Source organism: Nothobranchius furzeri, chromosome 17 (assembly GCF_043380555.1).
Source record: "Nothobranchius furzeri strain GRZ-AD chromosome 17, NfurGRZ-RIMD1, whole genome shotgun sequence".
Classification (NCBI taxonomy): domain Eukaryota; kingdom Metazoa; phylum Chordata; class Actinopteri; order Cyprinodontiformes; family Nothobranchiidae; genus Nothobranchius; species Nothobranchius furzeri.
In genome coordinates, this window is record NC_091757.1 from 22,190,414 (window position 1) to 22,212,059 (window position 21,646).

Consider the following 21,646-nt stretch of genomic DNA (forward strand, 5'->3'; position numbering starts at 1 on the left):
TCCAACCGTGGTTCGAGTGGGTGTGGTGAACAGAGTGATGCGTGAGTTGTCGGCAGATCCCGGTCTCAAGTTTCGACCAGTGTCTTACTCCTGGTCCTCCGTTGATTCTGTCGTGATATTCATTATATGCCTAAACCTCGGCTTGCTCTGGGGTGTGCTCTTCATCCTGTTCTGTTATTTCTCCGCACAATTGACCCTTCTGGGGAACTCGGTCGGTGATGTCAAAGGACGCCCAACTCGAGCCTTAGCACCGGTTCGTGGAGCACCGGCTGCCCAGGTGCCTCTGCCTGAGCCGGCCGGTCCCCCTCCTCCTCCTCCGTCTGCCAGGACGTAGAAGGTGGAGTGATTTCGGTTGCCAGACTCGTCGGTTCCATAGTTCTCTATCTCGAGTTACACTCTTTAACACTACACTTGGTTCACTATAAATTAATACAGTAGTGAAATATAAATGACTAATGACTGGAACATAATAAAATGTATGTCAAAATGTTTTTTATAAACCTGAATAATTTAAATAAATAAGCACTTAACAGGAGGAACTACTAATAGGAACATTACACTAATCTAGACTACTAAAAGGTCACTGTGTGATATTTAACAAGACCCCAATCAGCTAAAATTTAAAATTGCAAATAGAAACACCTGTAAAGGTTCCCGAGCCTTTAAATGGTCTCTCAGTCTAGTTAAATTACAGAAATGAAGGTAATTTTGTACAGTATTTTAATTTTTCCAGTTTGACATAATTGTGTGTTTTTAGCAGCATTTCTGTTGCTGCTAATCTAGTATCGGTTAAATAAATAAATAAAATCCTTTAAAATGACACTAGAAGAGGCACAAGCCTGATGGAGGACTTACATTTACTACATGATCAGAAACAGGTTACAGCTGGATGATCTAGGAAGGTAGAAGATCAGGACGTCTGAGTGATGAACAGGTGAGCGGACCTTCGGGACGTCCCGCTGTCACGCTAAGGGCACGGCTGCAGATCCACACCTGCAGCCATAGACTTTTCATCACGTCTTCCTCGTTCTTCACGGCCGTGATGCTCTTGGATGAAAACATCTGCCTCTTTAGCTCCTGATCAGCTGATGACAGCTTCAACACACCGCGCTGCTTAACGCACGCATTTTCTTATCAGTAACAGAAACAACGTTGTAATAAAAGAAGACGAAATTAATTAAATTGCTCATTACAGAAAAAATATTTTTTAGTAACGCGGTTATTTTAAACGGTGTTATTCCCATCACTGCTCTGTTGGGTCTACAGCAGGCAGCGACTGAGACAGTGAGAACACTGAGGGTCTCCTCCCACCCGGCCAATCATCATCGTGTTTGTAAGTGCGTTACCGACACCTCTCTCTCCCTGGCTGCAGCTGAAGTGTGGCGGTCAGAAAGCCTCACACTGTTGCTCAAAGTTCGACAAGCACATAGTAACGCATAACCTTCCGTCCCCAGTAACGGTAACGGCATTGCAACAGTGGGAAAAGTAATTAATTAGATTATTCCATTACCCAAATAATGCGCCGTTAGTAACGCCGCTATTTGAAACGGCGTTATTCCCATCACTGATCATAACACTACAATCGGGACTTTGATAGTTGCATTTTTGAGTCTCAAGCCATTGCTTACTTTTAAAGTGCTCAGTATGGGTTTTGGTTTTTATGGACTTTACACAGTTTCATTACATCTTTGCTAAGGCTAATTACTCATTATTCATCACATTTGTCACCTGTTTATTTTCATGTGTTTTTGTTGTTTTGTGTTTTTCTTTTGATGATTGATGAGGACATGAATGTCAACAATGCCCCTAGGCTAGCCTCGCATGCGCGCTCTGTGCTGCGACGTTCGTCCCGTGGGTCGGGGAGGACATAGAGGAATTTTCCCTGTTAAAGTACAGCAGACAGGTTTTTGCCTCCTTACAGGGTGTGCATGCATTACATTTGTGAATTGACAAGTTCAGTTAATGATAAAGTCATGTTTCATCTATTGTTTCATTTATTATTATCTCATCTGTATACTCATCAAGTTTGTTTTTCAGTTACTTAATCATTATACATCACATATACATGGTAAAGTTGCAGTGTTATTCTGGTACATCATCACATGCATTCCTTTATTAATTTTAGTTTCAAAGTCATTTGGTATACCCTTGTGTTTCCATTTTCAGTCATACTGTTACATTATTCTGTTACTCAGTTAAGCATTCATTTATTGATAAACATTACATGTTTAATTATTTACGACGATAGTGTATGGTGGTCTAAACCACCATGGGGAGGACTGTAGTGGCCATAAAGGTCAAGAGGTCATCTGTACAAAGAGTATGGAGCTGAACTTTGAATCTTTGGGTTAAAAGCTTGATTGTTGATGGGAAAGTTCATGTGTTCCGGTCAGCTCCACAGGAGTTTTGTTTTGAAGACTGTTTCCAGCTAGAGATAGAATGCATTGCTTGCAGAAGTCTTTATCAGATAAGTTCATGGCCGGTGGTCCAGGCTTCTATTAACAGTATTTAGATCGGGCTGTTAATTCTCATAGTGCAACTGCCAAGTTAAAGCTAACTTTGGAAAGATCTGTTATGAAGTGGAAAATTCCAACCAAATGTCAAAGACTTGTTGTAATACCATTGGGACATGACCAAGTTTGGGAATTGGACACTTGCGCATGCACGCGCAGCTCGTGCTCGTAGCAGAAGTGTATAAATGAAGTGCTGTTTTCTTGTTTTTGGTCTTTGGTCCACAAGGCTGTTTGTATGTTCTGAGCAGATCTGTCTCATTAAAGACCCACGCTGTCAAATATTAGACCTCTCTCCAACTCTTTTTTTAAAACCGCTCAACCCTCCACAATCTAAAACACAAACGTAGATCAGGCTAATTAGAGACAGCTGCTGCTTTTAATACACTGGGTCCTGGATGGTGCCTTGGTTCTCTCTGTAGGCAAAGCAGCTGGGGAAGATGCCGATGTTTCCTGCACAGTGTCCCTCCAGCCATTCATCATTAACTAAACCAGAACACAGAAAAAACATGCTCATTTTTCCATTTTCATCTGAAGCTGCAAGAATAAAACTCCACCCGTTAACCTGTAGGGACAAACCTTGCCCCAGGACATCAATGGTGTCGCCTTCACTGAACTCCAGATCCTCTGGGCCCTGACCTCCATAGTTATATATCGCCACCATTTGGTAAAGGATGGTACGGTTTGCCAGGGGGTCTTCTTTCTAGAGAAACAAGCAGAGTGACAGAAAAGGAACAGGTGGCGCAAAGAGTCAGTTAACCTGTCAGTGGGGTTGGGGCGGGGTTTATTTCAGGTCACTGAAGAGAGCTAAAGTTCTCACCTGACACCAAAGGGTGAGTCTGCCAGCCTCGGCCACTTCCTGCACAGTGAAACTGGCTTCTGCTTCCTCATTCAGAGGTGTCAGCACTCGAGCCCCATGCTGTTTACATCTGATAACAGAACGAAAGCAAAGGAGGGAAGTGGGATCCACCAAACATTCATGTTAAATATCGCGGGGTTTTGTGGTGAGCTTTGAGTACTTGTGATTCTGCAGTCTCCTGGGAATGTCTAGTGAAATCAGGCGGGAAATCTGTGTTTACCTGAAACGCAGCAGAGATCCTGGTTGGCCCAATTTCTGTGCAATTAGTTCTTTCATTTGATGATAAGGAGTGTCCAAGGGGACGGACAGAGCTATGCTGAAGGTGTAGTGGACCTTCACCACCACCGATCCTGCCTGCACTTCCTCAGGTAAGCCAGCCTGCTGAGAGCCACAGTCCAACAAAACTGTCACAGGTTAATGATAAAAAATCAACTTCTTTAACTGCTCAGCTCTTGAAATGTACGCAGAAATACAATCAAGTTCAAAACAAAATGATGACAAGGTTTATCCCTTTAAAAGGAACTCTGGCCACAAGTTTTGTGTTGTACCAAACTATGTTGTTAGAAACACAAAATATTGTTGTTTATTTATAAATCTATAGTATTTAGTACATTTTTGACACACGTAGGATGCCATGTTTTCACTCTGGGGGCGATGACATATATTAGTTGCACTTGGAAGAATAGCCATTGACGCTAGTGTTTGTTTACACGCTCACTGTATTAATAATGAAGTAAAATGTGGCATTGTGCTGCTTTTGGATGTAATTTCCAGTCAGAGGACGACAAGGTGTTAAGATAATTATATGTGTTTTATTTTATCATGCTTTATGCTTTTATTACATTTAAATATTTTACCATTTATGCTGAACAGTTGCTGTATTGTTTGAAGTGTCGTGAGGAGACTTTAAGAATGCTGAGCCTTGGTCCTGACCTAATGTGACCCAAGGATATCTGCTGACTCGTGCAACTATCTGTTGCACATCATGTGATTAGACACTGATTAGAAAAACATTATGCTCATTGTGTGATACTTGTAACAATTACTGAATACTGAGAGTGGTGATTTCCCCCCATCCTCAGGCATATATCTAGGGACCCGCCCAGCTTGTAATAAAAGGACACGCTCAGATTTCAAAGGCAGAGTGGTTTTAGAGGATCTGCCGGTGCAATGGAGACTGTGCTGGTCGGACCTTTTTTCCATTCTCCTCGAGTATAAAACAGAATTCTGACTTTTGTCTCTTTTCTTCTTTGTGTATGATGTCTTTGTGTATGATGTTTAAACCTGACAAATGTGAGTGATGTGAGTTTACACAGCTTTCCCAATGGCAAGAAAAGGAGGAAGCAGTGGGAAAATGCCTGTGGACAGACACAACTTCCCAAAGATCTGCGGCTGTGTTCCCAACATTTTCCTCCTGGATGCTAAAATTCTCCTAAACCATTTGCAGGGTTTCCCCCAGTGCTTCATAAGCCTGGCAGCTTGCCAGGCTTTGCTTGGCCACCCGCCAGGCTAAGCGTCATGCCCCGTCCCCCTCCCCAACCCTACCGTGTCTGCTGACACGAATGGCGTAACAAAACTAGAGCCCTCCATCAGCTGATACTGGTGAGAAACAGCAGCAGAACGTGTGCAACAGAGGGCGTAGCGCTGTTGTGCGGTATCCGACCACCATAACAGTCCGGTCCCCGATAGCGTATTTACTAATGTGTTTATGTATTTCAGAGACTTTATAACACGGACATATTTGTCCTTCATTCTCATCCAACTCTTCATGCGGTCGCCGCCTCTAAACTCATCATTTCCATCCATGTTTGCTCCGTATTTTGTACTCCTTCACTCACGGGTGAATGAACGTTAATCTTTTCGGACTTTTTCCGTGATGCGTTCTTTAATCTGTTCTGGGTCTGTCGCTAAATATCTGTTTACTTTTTAACAAGGTGATGTCTGTTACCTGCTGATTGGCTGTGCACATGGGAGGCTCCGAGGCTGACGGGGGTGCATGGGCGGCTGGGCTGTAGGGTGGAGGATCTGTGGGAAAACACAGGTTAATTGTTGTTTGACACTGTAAACTTTAGCAGTCCTATTTCAAAACCTGCTTCCTTGAATTTTTCTGAGTGTTCTGTCATATTTACACAAGCATTAACAATGTGTCATCATCAATAAGTGTAAGTCTAATTTTCTTAAAATCAAAACTGGAGAAGTCATGTGGCAGTGCATTAGGAAAGCTCGCAGATCGACAGCCCTTTGTTTAATTCAGATTATACACCTTTCAACATGCCAGGACTCAAGTGTACTTGAGCCCTTAAAGAGCAAATTGCAGGTGAAATTATTTTTTTATTCATAGAAAATGCTGTCCCAAAAATCCTGTTGGAAAAGCTTATTGTGGATATTTGGTTGTAAAATACTTAGAAGAGTTTTCTAGTAAAAAGTGTCCTTTCTCAGCAAAGCTTCTAAAAAAGGCTCTTGTTTCTAAATCTTAGCCCACATCGGTCGAAACCAGGTCAGGGACCGGCGCTGGGCTCCACAGACCCATGGTGGCGTTAAAACAATAAATATGGATTTCTGGATCTCAGATCACCATTAGAACCAGTTCAGAACCGATCACCAGAAAAGTTGCGCGGCTCAGCGCTCCAGTCGAGCTGGTTTCTGGGTCGGAACCGGATTAGAACCGCCACCTGGACCACCAGGAGAGGATGCACAGCTTTAAATCCCAGCTGGACTGGGATCGGATCCAGCTCACAGAAGCCCGCATGAGCTCCAGAACTGGATGACAGGCATTTCTCTCCCTCTTTCTAAGCTAAATTACGTTAGGTAAACGGATATTAAGGAGTATGAGACAGCTTACAGACGCTCATTAGTATTAATATTAACTGACTATTTTAACTGTCTGGTACATGATAGTAATCTGTACTATATTGTGATGCTAGCACATGAGTTTAAGCTAGCATGGTTAACTCAAGCTGCCCCCACGCTGCTTCTCCTCACATCTGTAATGTCCAAAAGGGTCAATTTTCACCTATATATTGACCAACATAATAAATTTTCAACAAGAGCATAAATCCACTTTCTGTTTGGCCTTCCAGAACCAGAAGGTTCTGCTCAGTGATTGACAGTCGTGATGACAGTCCATAAAGACAACACATTCAAACAAACGTTCTCTCCCAAGGTCCTACACTCTCTGCATGAATGTCAAACGTCAACATTCTTCACTCTGAACAAGTGAACACACCATGATTTTACAACTCATAAGTTAAATAATCATATGTGATGAATGAACAAGATGTTTTAATTAAATGTTTGAATAATCTGTGTTTAATTCAATGAATCTAATATGAATATTGTTCTTACAATGATCCATTTATATCACAAAGAAGTTTGCGTTTGATTTAACAAGGTAATCATTATCTAGACTCATACACATTACAATAAGATACATATTAAGGTTAAAAACATTTTTGTATCTGAAGGAAGGCATGGCTTTCTGACCAACGTTTTGGTAAAGCCTTCCAGACACAGCACATTCTGACTTGCCAGAATACGCCAGAAATGATAAATAATAAGTTTATTAAAAGAAGAATGACTTCCTGATCAATTCAGTTTCCAGCTGAGCTCCGATTCGGCCAAATCGGGAAAGAAGCCTCTTTTGAAACCATCTCCACAAAAATAATCAATGATGAAAAAAAAAAGATGTTCAAATTTTGAGTGTCCGAGTTCAACACTTGAAATCCTCTCCTCCTCCACTCACATCAGCTGACTTATATAAGATGGCTGAGCTTATTTCACACTTTGAGCCCACACCTGGCGTAGCGTCATGAAATGTCCTGTTTTTGACCTAAAGGTCATGCTCTGCTGCATCTGCTCGAGTGGAGACATAACGTCTCGGACACAGGCCTAATCTAAATGAGATAGTGGCCAAGGCCTTTCATGGCCTCTGCTCATCTGAACTGCTTCACCTCTTTACAGCTCAAGACAAGACGGAGAACTCTTTTGATAAAAACATAATCAAACAACGTTTGTATTGCCAGTTATAATGTGAATCCAATGTTCAATCATTCTGTGAAATGACAATGTTATTACTTGATATTATAATTCTGTGATCGGTAGTATTTTACAAGTTATTATAATCTTGGACGGCTGCACTAGACACGCGATGACACAGAGTAATGCTAAAGCCACATGACACATTTCCTTTTGTCTGATCCAATCAGAACCTTCGTTTCTGATGCGAGGCTTGGTTTTTTGTGGTGTTTGTATAAGCCCTCTTTTGCATGTCGAATTCTGATTCGCAGAATTCCACAAAAATAGACAAAAATGAACAAGAGTCTGCTTCTAGACCTGCAGAAAGAGAAAAAAAATGGGACACAACAACAATACAACAAGATCAAGCTATCACGGCGTCAACTTGATGAAGAAATATAAAATCAACATTGTTTAACTGAACAATCACACGATAATAAATCACAGTGCATTAAGTGCCCACCATAGTCTTAAGACATGTGTTGAACGTGCCCAATTCCATACTTTTGAGAGCACCATGTGAGCACCTGTGTGTGTACACGCGCTTGTTTATGTAAGGTTTCTCTATAGGAGCGTCCAACAGAGAGTGTGAGGGACCACAGATCTGCCCCCCAAAGATGTGTAGGAGACGGAGGGAGCTCCAAGTCCCAGAGATCCAGGAGTTGCCCCAGAACACAGGAACCCCAAGGAGACTGCCACCAGAAAAGCCCCCGCTCCCCTCAAGAGGCGCAGAGGATCGCCCCGGGGGGCCACAACCAGCAGCCGGCAGAGTCCCGGGAGATATCGGCGGCAAGCCCACAGGACAGCTCGCAGCCTCCCACCCCGTAGCCGGCCGAGCCCGGCACCCAATGACCTGGGACCCAGGGGCGACCACCCCCGCCGGGGACCCAGCAGAGTCCAGGGACCCAGACCCAACCAGGCAGCTACCGGGATTGGTCAGGCAGATGCCAAAAATCTTAAACTCCGTGGCCCGGGAGCCACGACCCAGGCAGACCAAGGCACCGCACCCCACACCAGGTGTGGCAGGAGGAGGGGAGGAGAAGATCTATATCATCAAAATAAGTCCCAGGAGAAGGGAGGAGTCAAAGGCCCCACCTGACATATACAGTCATACACAAACAGTCACACACTCTCTCCCTCATGCTCACACATGCACATACAACCAAAGACTTACAAAAATGCACGCCGGACACCCACTCATGCTCCCCATACACACCCTATTCACTCTGGTCCCGGTGCTGCTGCACACTGGGTACAACCATCACCGGTTCCAAGAGTTCGACCCTTTCTGCTGGGGTGCTGATGAGCAGGCTCCCCCGCTCAACGCTGAGCACAGCAACCCACCACCCCAGACCCCAACCAGACGGCCAGATCTCCCTCCTAGCCTCCAGCCCCAGGAAGCCAAGTGACAACAGAGGTGTGCTAAGACCCCTAGTCTCCCTCCGCCTGCTCCAATATGGTGTTAGTGAATGTAGATGAGGTGTAATCCATGGCTTTGGTGAGCGGGCAGTGCGGGCATCGTCTGGCCTATGCCAGCTGATGCCACCGCACCACCCCACTTGCACCCTCAGCCATCAGTGTCTAAGTGCAGTTTAAAATTGGAAGTGGGCACCGGCACTGGGGAGGAGGCTGAGAAATCCCCCTGCCAAATGCCATTGGATGTGCTCACTCGCAAGGCCCTAAGTGTGTGTTTGTGTGGAATGTCGTCGGTGGAAGTGTATAAGGTGCAAATAAAATTGGGGGGCAGATTGCCACAGGAATGCGGAAATGGGGTCCATACCTGTACTCCTTCATCAATTCTTTTAAGAATACGTTTCAAATACATACATATTTATTACATTGATTACTTAATGATCTCTGTTTTGCCCTGCGATGGACTGGCTCTCTGTCCAGGGTGTACCCCGCCTGATTGTCCATTGACCGCTGGATATAGGCACCAGCACCCCCCCCCCCACCCACCCCCCACCAACCCTACGCGGACAGAGTGGGTTCAGACAATGGATGGATGATTACTTTATTACAAAACTTTTATGATTTCCTTTGAATTAAATTTTAATTTATAACCAGTTATGAGCTACTGATTATTTAGCTCTTCCATTTTTTATAACATTTTTGCTCAAAAGCTTTCATTTCCCTTACATATATTATAAGGTTTTGTTGATTTTGTTCTTTTTGCAACACTTTTCCAGTACACGTAGTTTACTGCATCTACTCCTTTAAGCTGACCTCTTTTTACATAAACTCCATACACATAGCACACACAAGTATATATAGTACTAGTGTTTTTTTATTTGTTCTTTTCCATCTATGTGTGTGTGTTTTGATACTTTGCTGAGTTTTGCCAGATGTCCTCGCTTCCTGAGATAACATCACTGCTTCATCACCTGGTTTTCCTGCTATGGTTTCCTGGATCGCTGGGATCTGGTCTGTTTCTGCTCATGGCTCTGGTTTCCTGTTCATCGTGGTCCCTGACCGTGGATTTCGCTAAGTGGGATTACAATTTCCTGATTGGGATATCTACTGACTATTCTATGTGTGGGGGGTTGCTTTTCCTCACTCATGATGCTTCTGTGCCTGGGAACTAACTTTGTCTTCCTCTGCTGAGTCCTCAGGGCCTCTAAGATTGTCCAACACCTTGTGGTCTTCTGCCCATAACCTTGGAACGTGGGGGAGATGTGACGTACCAAGTTTCAATTTTTCACCTACAAATTGACCAACAAATTTCGTTTGCAGACATACACCCACCATCTGTCTGGTCTTAAAATCCAGAACGTTCTGTTCACTTCTTGTTTCCGTACAAGAAGACAAAACAGCTTTGCTCAAGGCTTCAAGTCAGAAGGCTCTTCCCCCACTCTAAATAAATGTCAACCTACTCGAAGCTCCTACATGACTTTACAGCTCATAAACTGGAATAATCATTTGTGTTTCAGGGACTTGCACAAACCAGCCAGAGAAGCACTGCTGATGGTTCTGAAAACTCCATTTTATTTTGGAGAAGCTTAAAAAATAACATGAGTTTAACCTAATAAACATATCATTGTAAACTCGGGATAACTCCTGAGACTACACTAGTCAGAATGACACCAGCACAAGACACGCGTCATCAAAAAGAAGACATTCAAAAAAAAAAAAAAACACAAGCATAAATATGAACCTCCCCTCCCTTGGAAGTAGGTAGATCCCTGAAGTGCTGATTAGACTTCCTGAGAAGATGAGCTGCAGGTGTGAGACTCCATGGGCAACTCCAAGTCACTGGTAACTCAAATAAAATACAAAAACACATGCATTCATAAACATTAGAAGACTGAGTGTGTGCACATCAACCAGTCATCCTGGACAGAACACAAAAAACAATCAAACGAACTTTGCCAGAAGACCATACCCCTGAGGTGACAGACACTGCCGTCACAGTCCGCCCTCCTTAAGAGTCCACACTGCCCCAGCGGGAAAGGTAATCAGCCATCTCCCTGCCCGACACATGTTGAACTGTGAAACGAAAAGGTTGCAGCACTAAGACCCATCGGGTTACGCGGCTGTTAGTGTCCCTCACATGGTACAGCCACTGCAAAGCCTTATGGTCAGTCTGCAAAACAAATTCCCTGCCAAGGAGGTAGAACTTCAGAGAGTACAAAGCCCACTTAATGGCCCAGGCCTACTTCTCCACCACTTAATATCTCTCCTCCCTAGGGAACAACCTATGGCTAATAAAAGCCACTGGATGCAGATTCTCGTGACCTTGGAGGAGGACTGCACCAATACCTCTGTCAGAGGCATCCGTCTGCAAAACAAACGGTTCATCAAAGTCAGAACATTTGAGGACAGACTCCTTACCAAGAGAAAGTTGCATGTTTCGATATGCCGCCATGGCCTTCTCTGTCCACCGGATGACATTGGGATACTTTGATCCCATTATGTCCGTGAGTGAAGCAGCCCTAGATGAAAAGTGGGGAATAAATCGGTGGTAATAACCTGCCAACCTCAGAAATGACCTGAGTTGCTTCTTGGTTCTGGGTGTTTGGCAAGATTCAAGAGCTTGCACTTTAGCGGCTAGGGGCTTAGCAACCCCATCACCTACTCGAAACCCCAGGTACTCTACCTCACAGCGGGCCAACACACATTTGGAGGGTTTCACTGTGAGCCCAGCATCCTGGAGGCGGCTCAGAATGGATTGAAGGTGCTGCATGTGATCCTTCCATGACCTACTGAAGATAACAATGTCATCTAAATAAGCACATGCATAGTCCTCAAAACCCCTCGGAACCTCATCCATCAGCCGCTGAAATGTGGCAGGCGCCCCATGCAACCCAAATGGCAAAACTGCAAACTGAAACAGGCCCCATTGGGTCCGGAAGACAGTGTCCCTTGACTCCTGAGAAAGTGGCACTTGCCAATAACCTTTACATAAGTCAAGGCTACTCAGGAACATGGATTTTTCTGTGGTGTAGGGTAGGAATCACAATTTGATACCAAATTCAGATACCTGAAGTCAATGCAAAAGTGTATTCCCCCCTCCTTGTTAGGGACCAGAACCACAGGATTACACCACTCAGTCTTCAATAATCCCAAGGGACTGCATCAGTTCCGCTTCTGCCTTAAGGGAACCCAGGAGATGCTCAGGGATTCTATAGCTCATGAGTTTAGCAACTTTATCCCATTTTAACACAATGTTGTGTTCAAGAATGTCTGTGCACCCTGGATACTTAGCAAAAACTTGAGGATGACACAACATTTTTCTGGTTTTGCTGTTCCATGGTTAGGTGACTCAGAGGATGGGGAGGGCATGTACAGGTCATCAACATCCTCCTCCTCTGCTACTGCTCGGATCAACATCACACCTGCTACTTTTGCATAACGGGGTGTCCATTCCTTAAGGAGATTCACATGCAGCACTCTCTTCGAATGGGACCTACAAGGGTCACATACCTCGTACATGGTAAGCCCAAGCCATTTCACCACCTCATACGGCCCCTGCCACATAGCCAGAAGCTTACTCTCACGGGTTGACAACATGACTAGGACCTTCTGCCCTGGTAGAAAGCCCCTATCCCGTGCCGACCTGTCATACCAATGCGTTTGGTATCTTTGGGCCTTGGCCAGATGCTGCTGAGCTAAGGTTGTCAGCTTCAGCACATCCTGAGCTCCTTCAAAGGAATCTCCTACCATCTTTATGCAGATGACATCCAACTGTACATCTCCTTTAAGCCCCATGAGATGTCTAAGCTGCAGCTGTTACACACCTGCTTAGACTCTATCAAAACCTGGATGGTGGGAGCTTTCTTCAGCTGAATGAAGATAAGACTGAGATCCTCATCTGTGCCCCAGACAAGCTGGTTCCCAAAGTCCGAGACTCTCTTGGTCAGCTTGCTTCCCACACCAAACCTTCTGTCAGGAATCTTGGCGTGACCTTGACCCATCTCTCACCTTGGATTCTCATGTCAGCTCTTCCTTCTTCCATCTCAGGAACATGACAGCCAGTTCTCCACACCTTCATCTCCTCACGCTTAGACTACTGTAACTCTCTTTTCACGTGTCTGAGCAGAACCTCCCTGAACCGTCTACAGGTGGTTCAGAACGCCTGTGCTCGGCTTCTGACCAAGTCCTCCAAACACACCCACATCACCCCGCTTCTCCTCCAGCTTCACTGGCTGCCAGTCAACTTCAGGGTTCATTTCAAGATCCTGGTTCTGGTCTATAGGGCCTTACATGGACAAGCACCATCTTACATTGGTGATCTTCTTAGTCCCTACACCCCCAGCAGGTCCCTGAGGTCCAGGGATCAAAGCCTACTGGTTGTGCAGCACCAGGCTAAAGGTCAAAGGTGACAGATCATTTGCTGCTGTGGCCCCAGACAAGGGCGGAAATCCCATTTCAATTTTTTTGGGGGGGGGGGGACATGAAAAAAAAAGCTCTCTACATACAACACTGTATGTCCTTATAAGAGAGTGACCTGTGACTCTGTGCCTGACAGGCTCTGGCTGCCTGGGCTCCAGTGACTGGACTTTGCCTAATGAAACCATTTAGAAACAATTTCATTTCTTTCTTATAGATGTCTTTATCAAAATGCAAGTTTCTTCTTACTTGATGTTCTGGAGCATTTAAAAACGACCTGATGTCTGCCGTTTTTCATTTCTCTGCCATTTCAACTGACCTGGTCTGCTGACAGTTGGACAGCAACACACACACAGATGGGATGTTGTCATTAGAACGGAGCTGGAGGATATTGATCAACAATAATATCTTGCCAATTTTGTACATCTCCATAAGCATCCTTTCTTTTTGTTTTCATTTCAATAACAAGACTGTGGCCTAAAACGGAATAAGCAATTCAGAGTAAAGAATTAAACGTAGATCGTTAATAGTTGAAGCAACATGTCCTGAGATGACACGGCTATTAGCTGACCAACAGCTACACGTGTGGACGGATGCAAAGCATTAATTTTAAGTACTAAAACATATCTAACTTTTTCACAACAAAGAGAGAAAACATGTCAAATTAAAATTTTATTAAATCACATGAAAGCTACTAAAATCCAAATAGCTCCATGTTGATTTTAATATATTTGAAATGTTCCTTCTAAATATGTCTAGAAAAAATAAGAAACTTCAAATCAGCTTTCACAAGTCAAGTATCAGAATGACTGAAATCTCTTAAATAAATCATAGAAATGTTTGTAGGCTATTAGAGAATAACTGTAATATTTAATAACTTTATCTAAGTCCGACTGAATGAAAACATACACAAAATCTAAAAATATATTCTTGAAATATTTGTTTCATTTTAAAATAAAAATTAAAAACTTTTACTTTACAAATGCACTAAACATATACATACTCTACAGTTTATCTTTCAGTTTAACCGATCTCTCACTTTTCTCAGTTTCCAGAGTGTTTTTGGGTCTGTGTGGCCAACGGGATCTTTGGCTCTATGTTTTACACCGAGAGCTTTGAGGAACTTTTGGTCACCTTAGTGAATGGAATAATAACAGCGGAATAATCCTGGAATGACCAGAGAACATGAAGTGACAACTTTTTTTTATTGTGGTGGTGGTGGTCTGTCATAAAGGGATCTCCGACCGGTGATCAAAATCTAAAGATAATCGGTGTCTATGTTTGACATTTATGACCACATCTGACATACATATTTAAGTTTGTAGAACAAGCGTGTGATAAATGACTTACTGCTGGAAACCGCTGGCTTTTTGATTCCCGCCTCCTGTGAGCCGGCGGGCTGCTGTGAAGCTGTGAGCGGGGCAGAGCCGGCAGCCCCGCCCGTTGGAAACAGCGCGTGTGGACCGACCGTACCAACTTGAGGAATTGGGGGGGGGTGGACTATAATTTCTCAACAATTAAAAACACATTGTTTTGAATTTGCAGACTAACTTTTACGTTGTGGTTTTAGAAGACAATACAGGTTTACTGATAGCATTTATGTGTTTACAATAACTTTTGTGGGGGGGACCACTTTGTGTGAGTGGGGAACGCGTCCCCGCCGTCCCCCCCGGGATCTCCGCCTATGCCCCCAGACTCTGGAACTCTCTCCCCCTGAGCCTGAGATCAGTGGACTCAGTGGTCTCCTTTAAAAAGCAGCGGAAGACTCACTTGTTCAAGCTGGCTTTTGTATGACCTTCTTCACCTCTCTCTCTTTATTCTGCTCTCCCCACCTATTCCACCTTCCTCAGGATCCACTGATTTCCCTCTTTCCTATTCACTCTCTTTCTTTCTTAACATTTCTTTAAATCACAATTGCTTATCTTTGCTCATTTTAAATATGTTTTTGAACATTTTCTAAATGCTTTTTTATATTTTTACATTTTTTTTGTTTTTGTGAAGCGCCTTGTGATTTTTATCTTGAGAGGTGCTATAGAAATGATATTTTCTTCTTCTTCTTGTCATTTTCAGTAACCTCTCTCTCATCTGCAGAACATAAGAGATCACATTAACAGGACCCTCCCCTCTCTCCTCCCCAGGCCATGTCTCTTTCAAATTAAGCCAGAGGTCCCCGCACCTCATGCCCATACAAAAGTTCAAAAGGAGAGAAGCCCGTTGAGGCTTGGGGTACCTCCCTGTAGGCAAAGAGAAGATAAGGCAACCACTGATCCCAGCACTAAGAGGCGGAAGTGACTCCCCCTTCTGCCTGACCTGAGAGCGAGTAACCACAGCACAGTTCAATGGAGCCTGAATCAAGTTAACAGGACTGGTAAGTCACCACCCAACACCACTGGAATAGGAAGGCTGTTTAACACTCCAACTCTCAGCAAATGAACTTGTCCTTGAACTTTGATATACAGGTTGGCAGTAGGATACCTCCGCTCATCGCCGTGTTCACATTGGATAGGAATCGTGTCTAACACATTAACAAGGGAATGCGGGACCAGGGTTCTTTCCACTAGTGTCTGAACACTATCTGTGTCAGTCAAAGCTTCCACACTCCTCCCATTTACTTCCACTTTGGTAACTTGTAGTGGTAGAGCACACTTTAGGTTTTTCTTTTCTTTTGCTGGAACAACACACAGTTGAGTAGTTTTAGCAGTGTTCTCGGGGCACATAGGTTTAGTATGGCCTCACAGTCTGCACAAATAGCAGAAAGGTTCTTTCTGATATTGTTTAGGAGACACCCATCTGGGCGAAGGTCCCTCAAGGGGCCCTTACCTGCCGTAGCCATTGCTGGTTAGTACTGAGGTTGTCCATATGGGGATCTCCGATTATCTTTCTCTTTGGAAGTCTTCCAAGCAGTGTAACTCCAGGGTTGTCCCTTGTGTCTCGCTGCGACAATCACCTCTGCCAATGAGGCTGCCTTGGAAGCAGATTGAGGGTCATGTTCCCGAACCCAAATCTGAAGCTCAGGGGATAGCATACGCAGAAACTGCTCTAAAATAATAATTTCGCCAATGTCTTTAATAGTTTTACCTTGGGGGTGGATCCATTTGTCATAGAGCTCTTATAGCCTGTCATATAGCTCTTTAGGAGTCTTCAGCCTCCATCGAGCGGAACATCTGCCGATAAGCCTCTGGGTTGACATAATATTTTCTGAGAATAGCCCCCTTAACAGACTCATAGTCACGTACCTCCTCAACGTCCATGTGTACATAATAGTAACTTTCCCAACACTGATCTTAAGACATGTGTTGAACCAACACATTCTCACTCCCAGCGCGTCAAAAACAAACTCTTGGTCAGCCACCCTCCGCGTCAGACCCTTGACACCAAAAGTGCCCTTTTTCATTACTTATGTGCGAAAAGGGGTTTTTCCCTTTTCTGACTGCAGATCCCAATGCAGCGTAAAACTGACGCGATGGGATGTCTGCTGATGCGGCACTGAACCAGCTCATTTAACCACACCTAAACCTTAACGTTTTACTATTTATAACCTTCCCCTCACCCTCATCCTAACCTTAACCCTCTTGCTACCTAAAACGTTACTCTCACTGTGATCAAGTGTCTGTTTCCCATGCATTCTGTCTGTGAATTTTCGTATTTGCCACCCAAGGGGAACGTTAGAACATACCATCTGGTGAGGGGGAGGTTACAAATACCCTCTACTTTTAACCTCCACCATGGTAGTTGAAACCTCCCCCTCGCGGTGCCTCCGTCCAAACTCGACCAATGACGAGGCGGCTCCCTCCGTTCACTTCATAGAGCCGGCTTTCAGAGCGACCGACACATCACTAACGTGTTCGCTAGCAAGATGGTTAAGGTTAGGATGGGGTGAGGGGAAGGTTAAATAAAAATAATAAGGTTAGGGTGAGGTACAATGAGCTTGTTTGGTGCCCTGGCTACGGACATCCCATTGAGTCAGTTTTACGCTGCATTGGGATCTGCAGTCAGAAAAGGTAAAATACCCTTTTCGCACATAAGTGACGAAAAAGGGCACTTTTGACGTCAGGGGTCTGACACGGAGGGTGGCTAACCAAGCGTTTGTTTTTGACGCGCTGGGAGTGAAAATGTGTTAAGAGCAGTGTTGGGAAAGTTACTTTTAAAATTAATTATAGTTACTAATTACTTTGTCAAAAAAGTAACTCAGTTACTTAGAGAGTTACGAGATTATAAAAGTAACTAATTACCAAGAAAAATAACTACTTAGTTACTTTTTTCATTAAAGATGCAAGAAAAATGGGTTAATTAAACTTATTTAATTTACTATAAATGACTACAATAATGAAATATAAATGAATATTGACTGGAACATAATAAAATGTATGTCAAAATGTTTTTTATAAACCTGAATAATTTAAATAAATAAGCACTTAACAGGAGGAACTACTAACAGGAACATTACACTAATCTAGACTATTAAAAGGTCACTGTGTGATATTTAACAAGACCCCAATCAGCTAAAATTTAAAATTGCAAATAGAAATGCCTGTAAAGGTTCCCGAGCCTTTAAATTGTCTCTCAGTCTAGTTAAATTACAGAAATGAATGTAATTTTGTACAGTATTTTAATTTTTCCAGCTTCACATAATTGTGTGTTTTTAGTAGCATTTCTGTTGCTCTAGTACTGGTTAAATAATTAAAATCCTTTAAAATGACACTAGAAGAGGCACAAATCTGATGGAGGACTCAAATGTTCTAACAGGGTCAGACCCAACCACAGAAGAGCTGAAGCTGGGTGGTGAACACACACAGGTAGTTGTAATAACACCTGAGCTCCATGACGTCTGAGACTGATGCATCAGTGTTACAGCGCGACTAAAGACATGATCAGAAACAGGTTCCAGCTGGATGATCTAGGAAGGTAGAAGATCAGGACGTCTGAGCAGTGAACAGGTGAGCGGACCTTCGGGATGTCCCGCTGTCACGCTAAGAAGGACACGGCTGCAGATCCACACCTGCAGCCGTAGACTATTCATCACGTCTTCCTCATTCTTCACGGCCGTGATGCGCTTGGATGAAAACATCTGCCTCTTTAGCTGCTGATCAGCTGATGACAGCTTCTACACACCAAGCTGCTTGACGCACGCATTTCCTTTTCAGTAAAAAGAAACAACGTTTTGATAAAAGAAGACAGTAATTAATTAGTTTGCTCGTTACTGAAAAAAAAAATGTTTTAGTAACGTGATTATTTTAAACGGTATTATTCCCATCACTGCTCTGTTGTGTCTACAGCAGGCAGCGACTGAGACAGTGAGAACACTGAGGGTCTCCTCCCACCCGGCCAATCATCATCATGTTTGTAAGTGCGTTACCGACACCTCTCTCTCCCTGGCTGCAGCTGAAGTGTGGCGGTCAGAAAGCCTCACGCTGTTGCTCAAAGTTTGACAAGCACGTAGTAACGCACAACCTTCCGTCCCCAGTAACGGTAACGGCATTGCAACGGTGGGAAAAGTAATTAATTAGATTATTCTGTTACCCAAAAAAAGAACGCCGTTAGTAACGCCGTTATTTTAAACGGCGTTATTCCCATCACTGCTTAAGGCTGTGGTTGGCACTAAATGCGCTGTGATTCATTATCGTGTGATTGTTCAGTAAAACAATGTTGATTTTATATTTCTTCATCAAGTTGACGCAGTGATAGCTTGCTCCTGTTATATTGTTGTGTGTCCCTTTTCTGCAGGTCTAGAAGCAGACTCTTGTTCATCATTGATTGTTTTTTTGTGGAAAACCCCCCGCCACACACACACACACGCACACACACACACACACACACACACACACACACACACACACACACACACACACACACACACACACACACACACACACACACACACACACACACACACCTTTTGTCTCTTCCTTTCTCTTTCACCTCTGTCTCCGTGTCTGGTCGGAATTACAAAGCATTCAAAAACAATAACAATAAAGTTTTAAGTATCAGGCGTGACATTAAAAGCAGACGCTTTGATGCTCCACCTGAGAGTAAATCTGTAAGGCTTGTCACCAGCATTCAGACATCAATTCTGTTTGCTTCACAGCCAGACAGGACACAGGGGGGAAAAAAATGTACGAATGCATCCAAAAACGGGTTTGGATGTATTTTTCCTGAGGAAACAACAACATGACACGGTGAAAAGCTCCACAAAGCGGATTTTCCTCTTTAAAAGCCCATCCAGTGACAAATGCTGCAAAATAGCTTTTGCTAGAAGCATTATGCTATGCCGTTTTGCAGTTTGTTTGTGGATCCGTCTAAATTATAAAATAATCTTAAAATAAACTTAATTAAATGATTCAGCAGAAGTTCTTCTGCGAACTGGAACTTCAACTCAGAGTTTATCAGCTCCAACTATGGTTTCATTAACCTGTCACTAAAATACATCCCATAATGATATGATAAACGGGTTTGCCAATGTCTGTTGCCAACTAAATTCCAAGTAAGAAAAGAGGTTCATGTCTCTTGAAGTGAAGGGGCATCAGCAACAGAAGTCTTTTACCTCGACGGGGAGGGGCAGCCAGGCCGTGGCGGGTCTGTGGACGGGTGGGAGGCTTCAGTTCTGGTGGGAGGGGGATGCCACTAGGAGTCTGTTGGTAAAATCCAGACAGGAAAAACGGAACACAGCAGCTAGTTTACATTTTAACCATATGTGGACGAAACTACTTCATGTGTTTTTATTTTTTTCAGTTTTATTAAAAACATGCATGTAAGTCAGATATAAATGCATTTTAAAAATCCAGTACATTACATTGTCCTTTTTGCCTTTGGAAGTCTTGATGTCTGCAGTTTCAAGCAGGGACGCTGGCAGGAATCCTCTCTGAGACAAAGACATGAAATCTCATAAAAGATCATGTGTTTGTTCTTTTGTCACTTTTACAACTGAGGAACTTTTCATTGAGTTTACAAAATTCTGAATTTACTCCGTTAAATGTTCAATATCATGCTATTTTAATCCTTTGAAAGAAAATGTAGGCACATTATACAGTATGACTAAAATATTGGCACTATTGAGATGTAATTTATGTTAAATATGAGTTGTTTTCATCAGCCTGAATTCATAACCGGAAATGCCCACACTCGCTCCAGCAAAACACACCTACACCAGCGTCTTAGATCTGTCTCCCCTGGTCGGCCAGTTCGGAACAAGCATCCTTGAGACATCTCTTTTAGCACACAGTGCACCTGTTTGCATGCTGCAAGCTGGCACAGCCAGGCGGCTCCCTAAGAGCCACATCCACTTTGGACGCAAACAAGCATTCCAGCTACTGTTGTGACCTGGAGACATCTCAAGACTGGACGGGTCGTGTCATGGAAAATGTATGTGTATTAATTCTTGATCATTGACTCAATCAACTGAATGTAAATGTATTGCTCTATGCCTCTTTGCACGCTCACTCACTCAGGCACACACACACACACACAATCTCTCTCTCTCTCTCTCTCTAAATAAACTCTGTGAACAGATGTTTGGGGCATTTTGCCTCGTGCATTGTGCCACAGTTATAACTGTTCGACTCGTCTGTTCCTTGTCTCCTTTTTCTCTCCGACTACAGGAAATGGTTTATCGATAAACATATTTATAAAATCCATGACATTATTTGGTCCTTCGAAAGCCGGGGTCCCATTACCTCGCGGCGCCAAGAACCGACGCCGGAGGACTGTCGACAAACTAATCTCCTCCAGCACCGAGTTTTGCTGGGGGGCCGGTGGGGTCTTGACGTCGCTAGGAGGAATGCGGATCCACGAACTCAAGCCCTGAGTGGAGAGATTTAGTGAGACAAGTTTGTTGTTTGTTTTGTGGTACCGAGAGAAATCCTAGGTGACCAGAGGTTAAATTGGTTTTTGAATGTTTTAGCTGGAAAATATAAACGGAAGTAAGCAGATTTCTGGAATGCTGTTATGAGTGCACCGGTGTGATAACTGAGAGGTGGCCAGGTGAGAGATGGCCTGGCTCGTGAGCGTTAAGCCTCTAATAGAAACGCAACTCCAGTTGTCATTGTTGGTTGTGTAGTCAGAGAGAAAGATAAAAAGATTCCGGGAATGTTGTATTGGCTTGGTTTTTTCGAGCATTTTTGCCAAAATATAAATGCAACCCTGGTGAGATAAAGTTATAAATGATAAATGAATAGAAATGCTACTAAGAGGTAAAATTGGTTTTTGGGCTTTGGCCAGAAGTATAAACGCTAATCTAATTTGGCCTGGCCTTTGGGCGTTTAGCCTTGAATAAGAAACGCTACTCTAGTTATTTTCTTGTTAGTTGTTTCATGTTGTCTTTAATTTATGTTTGAACGAATGAGAGTGTGCCCGGACTTGCCTTATCCTTGTAGAGAGAAGGATATAGCAACTCATTATACTCCTGTCTCACGTATCAGTGGTCAGAGTTTTAAACAGG

General features: G+C 43.5%; 2 protein-coding genes across 6 annotated transcripts in view; one reads left to right on the forward strand and one right to left on the reverse strand.

Moving 5' to 3' along the window:
• Positions 1-21,646, forward strand: part of tm2d2 (TM2 domain containing 2) — a 119,650-nt gene that overhangs the window by 39,202 nt on the left and 58,802 nt on the right. For both annotated transcript variants that reach the window (XR_011517049.1, XR_011517050.1), the window contains exon 4: positions 15,351-15,580. The gene's annotated coding sequence lies outside the window, so the exon portion shown is untranslated. The remainder of the gene's footprint in view (positions 1-15,350; positions 15,581-21,646) is intronic.
• The window catches only part of LOC107373078 (NADPH oxidase activator 1), a 104,691-nt gene continuing 85,909 nt past the window's right edge, over positions 2,865-21,646 (reverse strand). For 3 of the 4 annotated variants that reach the window (XM_070546308.1, XM_070546305.1, XM_070546306.1), the window contains 7 exons: positions 20,003-20,071; positions 19,754-19,841; positions 5,318-5,394; positions 3,590-3,750; positions 3,331-3,439; positions 3,090-3,213; positions 2,865-2,996 (listed from right to left, as the gene is read on the reverse strand). In XM_070546308.1, the coding sequence (XP_070402409.1) occupies positions 2,890-2,996; positions 3,090-3,213; positions 3,331-3,439; positions 3,590-3,750; positions 5,318-5,394; positions 19,754-19,841; positions 20,003-20,071 (735 nt within the window). In that variant the 3' untranslated portion in view covers positions 2,865-2,889. The remainder of the gene's footprint in view (positions 2,997-3,089; positions 3,214-3,330; positions 3,440-3,589; positions 3,751-5,317; positions 5,395-19,753; positions 19,842-20,002; positions 20,072-21,646) is intronic. The other variant, XM_070546307.1, reaches the window with a different exon arrangement.